The 12,114-nt window shown below is 40.0% G+C and overlaps 1 protein-coding gene and 1 long non-coding RNA gene across 9 annotated transcripts in view; one reads left to right on the top strand and one right to left on the bottom strand.

Moving 5' to 3' along the window:
- Positions 1-6,780, bottom strand: part of Nbea (neurobeachin) — a 525,226-nt gene extending 518,446 nt beyond the window's left edge. For all 8 annotated transcript variants that reach the window (XM_035451902.1, XM_035451904.1, XM_035451906.1 and 5 more), the window contains exon 1: positions 6,019-6,780. In XM_035451902.1, coding sequence (XP_035307793.1) covers positions 6,019-6,288 — 270 coding nt within the window. In that variant the 5' untranslated portion in view covers positions 6,289-6,780. The remainder of the gene's footprint in view (positions 1-6,018) is intronic.
- Positions 6,781-6,927: 147 nt separating this feature from the next.
- LOC118239579 lies at positions 6,928-10,912 on the top strand. The gene is made up of 2 exons (XR_004772126.1): positions 6,928-8,031; positions 10,394-10,912. It is a non-coding gene; the product is annotated as an uncharacterized LOC118239579 (long non-coding RNA).
- The last annotated feature ends 1,202 nt before the right edge of the window (positions 10,913-12,114 follow it).

The following is a 12,114-nucleotide window of genomic DNA, read 5'->3' as shown; positions in this document are numbered from 1 at the left end:
AAATTCAAAATTCCAATATCATCCATATAACTAACATACAACAGTTAAACCCAAAAAATAAAAATGAAAACTAAAACAAAAAACATGATTACTGTCACTTAACCAAACAGATTGTAAAGTAAATCATGGTCCCAAATTCTATGTATCCATGGTCAGTACAGCCATAATTCCACATCCTGGAAAATGGAATTCTTCAGGCAGCTAATTTTGTAAGCACCTATTCATCCATTATCTTCCCTACAAGATTTTCCATCTAGCAGGTCTACTCCTCAGGCATCCCACTTGAGATGCCTCAGAGGCTTAGAATAAGAATAAAAAAAAAAAAAAAAACAAACCTGACTTCTGACTTCAAGTTGTACTACAGAGCTTTAATAATAAAAACAGCATGGCTTGGCACAAAAACAAACACACTGATTGATGGAACCTAACTGAAGACCCCAACATAAATCCACACACCTGTGCACAACTGATTTTTATAAAGAGAGTAACCAACCAATATCTGATTTGACATAAGACCCACTCCACCTCCAGGAGATGGAACCCACACTGGACACATCTTAGATGACCAAGTGCCTGACACTAGATATCCCAGAGAGTTAGGGGAAAACCAAATACTAATGTTCTTTTTAAAATTAAAAAAAATAGCAATAAAGTACCTCCTAATCACATTCTGCTATACTTATAGATCAGGATCTTGCACAGCCAGCATCAGAGAAGCTTCCCCCTGAAGTAGATGGGTGCAAATAAAGAGACCCAAGACCAAACATTATACAGAGAGTGAGACCTTGGAACACTCAGCCCTAAAAAGAATGTCTCCATCAAATCCCTCCCCTCAGGGTTCTGGGAACCCTGAAGAAGAGGAGGCAGAGTGTGAGAGCCAGAAGGGATAGAGGACACCTAGATAAGAAGGTCCTCCAAGTCAACATGAGCAAAGTTCATATGAACTCACAGAGACTGAAAAAGTGTGCACAAGGCCTGTATGGGTCTACACTAGGTCCTCTGCGTATATATTATGGCCTCCAGTTTAGTGCTTTTTGTGGAATTCCTGAATGTGGGAATGAGTAGGTCGCTGTTTCTTGTGCTTCTCTTGGGATCCTTCTTTCTGTTTGTTTTACCCAATGCCAGTGTGTTAATTTTTGTTTTATCTTATTATATTTTATTTTGTCATTATCCCTTAGAAAACTGTTTTCTAATAAGAGACAGAAAGGAAGTAGGTCAAAATGGGAGGGGAGGGGAGTAGGGACTGTGAGAAGTACAGGGAGGGGAAACCATAATCATAATATATTATGTAAGGAAAAAGTCTATTTTCAATGAAAGGAAAGCTAGTATAATCATTAGAATATGATCTATTCAGCTTCTAGATACTGTATCTAAATTAAAAGAATTGAAGATAGAATAGTTTCTTCAATTGCTCTTTCCTGTATGAATGGCCAATTATTTCTGCTCCATCAGTCATCCTGAGCTGATTTCAACTGTTTCATCAGATACAATTTCAGCTACTACTATGACATTAAAGTTTGCTTTTATGTACATCTGTGTTCTAACAGAAATATGAATAACAAAGACTACTGGCAAAAAGAATGAAGAAGAAGAATATGGACTTGATCAGGCTGAGTATTTTCTGGAAGTAGTTTCCCTAAAACCTTACTGAATTTTCAGTCATGTACTTCAGTCAAAAACTTGAATTAGTAGTCAAAACAATAGGTCTTGGCAAGATTCAGGATACCAATTTAGGTTCAGCTTTTAAGTTTTAGTCTTACAGAAATAGTATTGCCTTAACCCTCATCTTAGGATCTTCCCTGCATCAGTACAAACACTCAGCTGTGAAATTTACTATACTATGCATGGAAAATGCATACCAAGAGTCAAGAAAGAGCCTTAGGACACTTTCAAACAATGGCCTAACTAGTCCCCAAAACAGCTATATACAAAGTATTTATTTAAAATTATAAAACTTGATCACAGAAAACTATATAATATTTGCTGCTTTAGTATCATTAGATGACGATTTTTGATGTCATTATATGCGATATATATATACATATATATACACATATATCCTTAAGCTCCTTAAGACACCAAACTTATACTATTTACATATTTAATTTCCCATACAGAACACCAAGAATAAATATGTAAGGTCTATACATAGGTTCACTTGTCAATATGTATTAATATGCAAGAAACAGTTTTAACATAAATAAATGTAACTTCATTGCAATTAAACACTTCCATTAGTCTAAAATACAACTGTGAATTTTTGTTATTTATTTTTTAGATTATAATTTAATTTCAATGTTTCTCCAATCCATTTCCTCCCCCCAAGTCCTTCTATAATCCCTCCCCACTCTCTATCAAAGTCATAGCCTCTTTTTTATCACTAATTGTATATTTTTAATAAACTTAATTTATGTGTATAAATTTAATAAATTCAATTCATATGTACTTGGTTTATGAAGCACTATCAGTAAAATATAAATTATTCTGATTAACTTGCAAATAAATAGACTCTAAAGGAAAAAGAGCTATAGTCATAATTTAGTTAAAAAAATAACAAAATAACCCTTCTCACAAAATTACCATGATCCATACATCAAGAGGAATTTACTAGTCTAATTGCTTTTATGCATTTAGTTGCATCTTTCAATACACTAAACAATTATTCCACTTATATTTTTTAAGAAATTAGAGTAATTTCATTCCTACTACTAAAGACCAATGATACATTTCATAGTAATTAATATAAAATAATCTATAAACTCATGAAAAAAATCAAATTCAAGAACTCATGAAACAAATCTACAAGACTATAGTTGAATTCTAAAATAATAATTAATTTATAATTTAATACACTATTGTAATTATTTCATTAGATATTCTCTTATTTTTCCTAAAAAATTATGTTTTTTTAAAAAAAGAAACTTCCACATTATAAACAAAGATAAGACATGGTATGTACATAGCATTCATTTGAAGGAAGTAGAAACTTTCTATAAATACATGTCAAGATGTTTACAAAGGAAACAATAGGCTTTAGTATGCCTGCTTTACAGGAAAAAAGCTAAGCAATAAAACCTCTTCAACATAAACTCTCTTATGATACCACATAAAAAATTCCTCCTGAAGCCAGCTTCCTGACTAGGTTTAGTCACTGGTAGAAAGCCACAAGGCAAATCCTTGACCACACACTGTCCATGTAACCTTATTTTCAAACTAATCCAATCATCTTCCTGATAGCTCTGTCCCATATTCGAATGTTTAAAGTCACCTACAACACCATGATAAACAATGCTAGCACCTACAGTGACATCATTCACTTTATATATTACACTGTGATTCTTCACTGAAACCCCTGAGTAGGAAAAATGTCTTCTGCCTTGGATAAAAAGCAGAAAAATTCCAAGCAGAGCTATGGTGAAGTCCTGTATTTTACTACATATTTAAACTTTACTTGGCATTTTTTTTTTTCAGGTAAGGCAAATGTGGAACAGCATCTAAAGACCAAACATTAGTATTCTCATATTTTCTCATTGTACAGAAAGAATGAATGAACAGGAAAAAAAAACAAATATTTTGTCAAAGGTGAGTATGCCAAGCATACTATAAAAATTTGAAGTTTCATTACTTCCCTTCCTTTTCTGTTATGGGCCAATGTACAAGATGTTTCACTGTTCCCACCTTATATTGTTCTTTCACATTTAACTTAAGATACAAGGTAAAAGAAATTCAGTTTAGAAATATTAAAAGCTTCCAACTTTTAACACATCCCTCAGTACTCTAAATGAATTTTACTGGTTGGGCTAACTTCTTAAATAAAAATGTAGCTTTGGTAAGTTTTGTGATGCAAATATATTTTTAAGAATCAACTTAAAATTCCACAATTTCAAGTATGGCAATTTTTGAAGAATAAAGTTTAAACCCACAATTCAAAAACCTATACCTCATATGGATAATTCAGGAACTACAATACAGCCAGCAACATAATAATAAATAGCTCTTTTTGTCATCTACTCTTTACCCCAAAAGTTCCCATCTAAAAATAGATTGCATTCTTTAAATCCCAGCAAAGAAAATTTACACCTAGTATTTCTATCCCAAAAATCAAATTGGGGAATTGAGGTGTATACAATTTTGGTTTCACAATATTTCTAAGGTCTAAGCTAAGAGTAAATATCTACAAAGAAAAACAAATGTTTTAGATCTTTTGTGGCAGAATTCATTTCATTGAAGAGTTAAATTTCTTTTTACCACAAGACAAATACTTCACTTCCTTTTTTAGTCTACTGTGTATCTAAAGAACCCATCTGTTAAGAACTGATCCAATAGGCATGATGGCTGCAGAGTCCACACTGGTTCCAAATTCAAATCAGTTTCCAGCTTGTGAGCGCCCTACGGCCTCTCATCAGGTTATAACGTACTAGGTAAGCACACAAATACCATTATCACATCATCTAAAGTAAAAATGGGAAAACTCATAAAAATGTGTTCCTTTAAAAACACATAAACTGAGTATCAGCTAATACATGAATGTATTTCTTGGGACTGCCTATCTTCTAAGAAGAAAAAAAAATGAGCGATTTCGGTATAGGCCTATTTGAAGCAAGGTATAATAAAAAGAAAACCATATTCACATTAGTGTTTTGATGGGATGACAACCTCACAAACTTACACTGACTTTTGTGGTGATTTGTTTGAAGAGTACACAAAAGTAAAAAAAGGTGCTTTGTATAAAAGCAGCCATAAATATAGCAAAGCCAGATAGATAACCTATCTTTGACCTGACACACTAGCAAAAAGAAAAACAAGTGCTTCAACTTTGCTGTGAATTTCAAAGGTTCATATACCACAGACATTATCTAATCCGTGTCTCAGTGTACCACTACCATAGCTGCAAGTTTTCTTTCAATTTTCCAATACATCTAATAAAAATAATTGCTTCACTGAAAATGCAGACTGCGTGAGTGTTGTAAAAATCCCCTAGCAAGCATTTTTTTATTCTTCGACTTCACACCAAGTACAATGGTCAACTGATTGCTCCTGATTTATACCTTGCTTTCCAAAATCCAACCTCACTGAATGTCAAAGGCTAGATATTGCAGAGGAAACTGTTTTAAAAGCTTTGCTGCAGGAAAAATAAATTAAGACAAACAACAAAAACCAAACCACTGCATTTACAAATCGGAGATCTATGAACTACCCTTAATTATGCTCTATTCAGAATTTTCCTGCCCTTATTTCTTTCCCTGTCATCAGGAACACCGCTTAGACTCCCTGTAGATAGCGCAAACCATTAAGTCATACACAGTTCTGCAGTAACTCTCTCACCATGAAAGGAGCCAAAACCTAGGCTGCCTTTGAAATGCTTTCCTCTGCTCTTTATCCACAAGCCATGCTCCTGAAGGCAACCACAGAAACCAACCTGTATGATCGGGTGCCCCTTCCATTTTAACACCTTCTGGGACTCCCACCTCCCAAAAGATAAGAGAACAGTGTTAACTAGGGCGATATTACAAAGAGGAGAAGGTTGCCTAGAGATGGGGGTCGGGGTGAACACAGGCACCACACTCTCCAACACAGCCTGGGGTGCATTTAAAGACAGATGCAAAATCTGCATCATTCGTCGCCCTCCCTGGAAAACACAGCACCTCAGCTGCTCAAGTTGGAACGAGTGCGCTTCTCACATTTCGGGAGCGGGAGGAGCGCGGGGGTGGGGGTGGGGGTGTCGTGCCCCAGGGGCCGGGCTGTCACCCTCGCGGAGCCACAGCATCCACAATTAAGAGGCTGGGAGGAAAAAACCCTAGAGGACCCAGGGGCCCGCTTCATCCCTCCACTCATGGTCCAGGCCCGAACAAACGGTCGTCGGAAGTGTTAGGAAGCCGGGCTGAGTTGGGCATCGCGCAGATGGCAGGAGGGAGGTGGCGCGGTGGCCGTGGCCGTGGCTGTGGCTGCGCGCGGGCGGGCGGGCGGGCGGCTGAGGGACGCGGGGAGGCAGGGCGCGGACGCCCGCGGGGCCCTTACCAGGTTGAGCACGGTCTCCACGATGTCCCTGTTGCTGACCTCGCCGACCTGTATGAGTCCGATGAGAACAGCGAATTTCATGCGGATGTTGCGGATCGGCACCGAAGGGTTGATCATCCCCGCGGGCAGCACCACCGGGCCGGAGCCCGAGCCGGCCACCCCCCGCGGCTCCCCCATAGCGCCTCCGCCGCCTCCACTGCCGCCGGCCCCGACGGCCAGAAGAGCAGCGGGCTGCGCCTCGAGCCCCGGGCCCGGCTTGTCGCTCGCCATCCGCCCCGCTGCTGAGGAGCCGCGCAGCGCCGCCGCGCCGCCTCCGCCGGTTCCGTTATCCCCGCCGCGGCCCCCGCCCCCGGCCGGCGCCTCGCAGCCCCAGCATCCACCAGCGCCGCGGCGCCGGGCCCGCTCCCGTCCGCGCCTCAGTCGGGCCCGGCGGCCGTGCAGTGCGCCTCACGGATCGCCTCAGGGATCGCCTCGGCGGTCTCCTCACGAGTCTCCTCACAGACTGCCGCAGCTGTCTCCCACAGCTCTCCGCACGGTCCGCCTCAGCGCTCGCCTCTCAGATCACCTCAGCGCTCTCCTCACGGATCTCCTCGGCTTGCTGCAACCGGCCCGGCCCCCGCGGGGATGCTGCCTTTTCTCGCACAGTCCTCCGCCCTCCGCCGGGGGCCGAAGCTCGGGCCGCTGTCACCGGCGCCGCTGTTGTTGTGAAGCCCCGACGCCGCCGCTCACTCCGCCATGTTGCCGCCCCCTGCCTGCGGTAGCGGCCACTGCGCCTGCGCACAGCGTCCGGGAGGGGGGGCGGAGCCCTCGCTGCACCCCCTCTTTCTCCCGGCGCTCCTCCTCCGCATCCCTCACCCCTCGTCCCTCCCCCACGCGCCGGGATCGGACAGACAGGTGAGCAGGTGCGCGGGGAGGAGCCCTGAGGGGAAGGACACAGCTTGCGCGTCCGCCTGGCGTCCTCCTCTGCCTCGCTGCGCCGCGAGCCACGTGCGGGGAGTGGCGGGCCACCTGCTCCCCCGGGCCACCTTGACCCTCCTCGCCTCCCATGGGCCCGCGACCCCGCCTCGCTGCTGGGGTCCGCAGACAGGTGCAATGTCGCGGGGCTTTTTCCTCCGCCACTGAGGAGGCTGACACCTGCGCTTATAGGCTCCACTAAAAATAGAACTTGTCAAACCGGGAGCCTCCGGGCGGAGCTAGCACTCGAACTCACTGCCCAGCCTAGCCAGTGGGGTAGTTGGATGGGAGCTGAATATCCCAGGCTAGAAATCCCCAAGGATTCTCAAGTATGATGCCAGGTGATGATGTCTCCCTTTTCCACAGGCTTATGAGGTTCACTAGATTTGTTTGGGTTGTCAAAATATATGGGGGAGGGGGGTCGTCACGAACATCCTTAGTCCGTGGGAAGTTTTTAATTAAAAACATTAACACGCACATGGTAACATCTCCGATGGCGACGAATTAAAACCAAGCAAGCATGACTGCTGGTTTCTTCCTCGACACCAAGGATGTAGTTTGTTTAATATTTCAAGAGGTCTGCCCTTTTCAATAAAGACATATTGCCAGGCACCAGAAAGATTAGAAACCCTAAGGTGCATTCATTTTGACATCTCAAACGAAAAACAGTCAATATACAAATTCATCTTTATATCTTTATTTTTACTAATCTTGTTTTGTTGGACCTTCAGTCAACTCTCAGGATATAGGATCTTGTAAACACCTCTGAAGTACCACAGGACAAACTTTGTTAATACCTGTGCTTACAATTAGTTGTTGGTTGTATGTTAGTAGTCAAAATTCCCACTGTATTGATGCGCTTACTAAAGTAGCTACGAAAAAATACCTGAAAGAAGTGATAAATTGTTGTGTCCGTTTAAATGAAATTGCAATGGAATTATAAAGTGCTTACATCATTGAAACTGCTTGGGAAATTTGCAAACCCTAAGTAAGACTTCATAGTGTGACAAGAACTCCTGTGACATTTAGAACTACCTGCAGTATTGATGCCTGGCCCAGGTAAGCATCATCTAGTTCTATGAGAACTATTTTATTTGCAAATTTAAAATGTCATATCTCTTTTAAATTATGTAAAACCAGGCTGGTTTCACCTCAGTGTGTACACATACACACAATCATACATATATATCATATATATATATATATATATATATATATATATATATATATATATGGAGAGAGAGAGAGAGAGTTGTACCTCTTGCTTTATTCTAGACATCTTGAGTGAGAGCTTTGATAGACATTGACAGCCTGAACTTTCCAGACAGGTTTTCTCTGTGTAGCTTTGGAGCCTATCCTGGCACTCGCTCTGTAGACCAGTCTGGCCTCAAACTCACAGAGATCCGCCTGCTTCTGCCTCCCAAGTACTGGGATTAAAGGTGTGCGCCACCAACGCCCAGCTCCTTTTCCTTTCTTAATGAATAGCTTAACAGCTCTGAGTTTTCTGTGTTGTGTCTGGAGCAATAGGTGTGTTCATTTTGTATTTCTGTTTGGTTGGTTTTGTTCATTTTCATTTACTAGAGATGAGGAAAAGGTAAAGAAAATGATCACTACCCAAAGTAGGAAAAGCTCACTTTTGCATACTTTATTAAATTTCAGAAATGTTGTTTAAGCTTGCTAATTAAAGTGTTCTGTAGATTGTCAGCTCCTTGCCCTGTAGAAAATGGACAGGGCTCTGAATCATTCTTGAACTATCTGTGCAATCTGCTTAGGCTATGTGAACTTCAGTATACTCATTCCTTAAACAGACATGATAATACCTATCCCACAGGGAAGAATCCATCAAATGATGTCAGTTTAGCATTAGCTAGCATATAGTAAAATGCATCTTTGTATCCTTCATATACAGGAACCATGTGCGTTGAGTCACCTATATACAGACACATGTAAGACTAATTATAACCTGTTTACAACTTCATCAAATTTAAACTTTAGTTTTCAACATTGAACCCTTCCATCCATTTTGAATCTACTATTTTTTCTCCTATACAGAGAACACAAACACAACATAGAAATTCAGCATTTTTACCTCATTTGACCCAAGCTAATCATTACCTACCAGCAGATATTTGCATGTGTTTCCTTAAAATTGCAAAGCATTACTAATTTTAGTGTTTTATATTTAAAGAAATATTATCTTAAACATAAAAGGCTAACCAAGCCAGGCGTTGGTGGCACACGCCTTTAATCCCAGCACTCAGGAGACAGAGGCAGGCGGATCTCTGTGAGTTCTAGACCAGCCTGGTCTACAGAGCGAGTTCCAGGACAACCTTCAAAGCAATACAGAGAAACCCTGTCTCAAAAAAAAAAAAAAAGAAAGAAAGAAAAGAAAAAAAGCTAACCAGGAAGTCAATGCTATAAAAATAAGTATTCTGGGATGTAAAAATCAAAGAATATTACAGGTCCCCTCATACACACATGTGCCCTCAAGTATGGCATAATTCTGCAATTGCACCACATGCACACCTTTCCACCATTAAGCCAGCAGTAGCTTGGCCCATCCTTCCCAGCAGTACAGTCTACCTTATATGCCACGCTTTTCATTTTCATTGCTGTTATCTTGCTAGAAAGTTTAGACCTGGGTTTTTGGATTCCACATCCACTGTCTAGCCCAGCATCCCATGAATAAATTTTAAATCTGCTTTTAATGAGTAGCTAGTGGGCTAGAATGCTTACTTTATTAATCACTATAAATTCTACTTTCATCCACATCATCTGTTTAAAACATCACCAGTAAGTCTTTGTCTAACATAGTATGATTAGAATGCTCATCAGAGTGCCAAAAGCCCTCCATGCTTTGGCTTGTTTTCAAGCTTTACCTCATTCTATTTCTGTCAGGAATCTTTTATCTACGACTCTCAACGTTTTGGAGTGTGCACCATTTGTCTCATTGCTTAAAAATGTTTATCTGTCGCCTAGATTCTTACTTAGAGATTTCTGCATTTAATATCCAGTTGGAAAAAATAGTGAACTGCTTTCAGCTTTTAATTTAATATAAAAATTTTAATTAAATAACTTTTACTTTTTAAATTTTATTATTTCTGTGTGCACTCCTGTTTGTGTGTATGTGTGCATGCGCCACTCACAGGTGCACAAGTGTGTGAAAGTCACAAAACTTTCTATCCTCCCACTGTGACATCTAGGAGATAAACATAGGTGGGTCAGTGATTCATGGCAAACACTTTTACCCACTGAGCCATGTCTCTAGCCCAAAATGTTCTGTTTTATAAAGCACACACCTCATATGTTTAAAACGCATGCACGTGGGCACACTTGCATATTGTGAGTTGGATTATTATATACTTGGGAGGAAAATGTTCAAGTTCTAATCTCCAGTACTTTTCATTTGTATCTTATTTAGAAAAGAAGATGGCTGTAAATGTAAGTTCAGATACAAGTGTACTGAATGGAGTGGGTCTTAACTGAATAGGATTAGTGTCCCTCTAAAATGAAAAGTGACAAAGAAGCACAGAGAAGAGGAAGTGAGGCAGAAACAGAGGACACCATGTGAATACCCAGATAGACCTTGGAATTATGCCACAGGAAGGACAAGGAAGACAACCACCAAAAATAAGGAAATGTTCTCCTGTAGTATCTTCAAAGAAAGGTGGCCTGAGTTGGCCTTTATTTGACTTCTGGTCCCCAGATCTGTGAAAGAATCTTTGAAGTTTAAAACCTCTCCTACTCCCATTCCAACCCTAGCTTGGACTTTGTCACAGCAGCCCTGAGAAACTAATACACAAAAAAAAACCATAAATGTGATTTTGTTACCTCTGTAAACAATAACTAATGTAGATAAGGCTTTATGGATCACTTTGAATAACTCTGAGATCCCAAGAGTAAAACAATAAAACTTGAGCCAGCCCAAGTTCCTTTTTGCCCAATGACTGTACTGTGGTCTTTTCCCTGTCCACTGTCCTCATCAACCCCTCTGAAATTCTTGCCAGTGCAAATGCTGTCTTCATGAATACATTCATGATCCCATCTAGGTAGACAGGAAATATTATACCCATTTTCAGCTTTCAAAGAGAAATGTTTCTGGCTTTTTCAGTAACCTAGGTTGACAAATTTTCACTTAAATAAAACAAACTGCTTCTGTTTTGCTAAGAGTAAGAAAATCACAGGCCAATACATGTAGTCACATATATAATTCCTTTTTGAAATGCAAAAAATACATATCTATGTATTAAGTGTGCAATATTTTTACACTAACAAACACCGAATGGTTTTGTTTTACATGTGCTAGAGAAAGAAAAGTATGTTAAGAATATACACAGATTTTACTGGCTGAATACTGTTAACAGTTACATTTGTCAGGCACTATTTCTCTCAAATGTGTCATGTACTCTTACATGTGTTGTTTCTAATCTTCATTACAGTGCTTTGATTAAAATACTATCCCCTTTTTCAAAGGAAAAACTAATGCAAATTAAGGTTCTCTCAGTTATGCAAGTCATACTTGAGGAAGTTTAAATTTAGGATTTGATCTAGCTATGGCTAGCTGAGCTCAGTCTCCCATACATTTCACAGTGAAATCAAGACCAAAACCTCTAGTTAATTTCTACTAATCTTACCAGATGAAATACACTGATGAGAGTAGGAAAAGGTCCAATACAAAAAAAAAATAATAAAATGTTTTTGTATGTTTTGATAAAGCTTCCCACAAGAGATGATCAAAGGGGTCTTGTATGTATTTCTGTCTCTGTTAAAAGTTCACAACTAACTAAAGGCTGGCTATGTAAATCAGTGGCAGTGCTTGCTTAGTATGCCAAAGATCCTGGCTTCCATCCCCAGCACCTGAAATCAGAATAGACCATTAGCCATTTTCCTTCCTAGGAATCATTTTAGTTTGACAAAAATCATGTGGGATAAATAAATCTCTTTTAATTATGTTAATCATTAACATTAATCAGAATTTTGTTTTAAAACCACATTGGTATATCAATCCTTGTACTTGTAAAGATTTTGTTATGTACCTGACTGATTATTAATCTTCTAGCCCTTGTTGAAAAGTATTACTATTACACATCTTCATAATTATGATTTAAACACCCTATGCCTGGAGCATAGGGACTCACACTT

The sequence above is a fragment of the Cricetulus griseus genome, assembly GCF_003668045.3.
Source record: "Cricetulus griseus strain 17A/GY chromosome 1 unlocalized genomic scaffold, alternate assembly CriGri-PICRH-1.0 chr1_0, whole genome shotgun sequence".
In the NCBI taxonomy this organism is placed as follows: domain Eukaryota; kingdom Metazoa; phylum Chordata; class Mammalia; order Rodentia; family Cricetidae; genus Cricetulus; species Cricetulus griseus.
The sequence above is the reverse complement of the archived record's forward strand: the minus strand, read 5'-3'. Positions and strand labels throughout refer to the sequence as shown.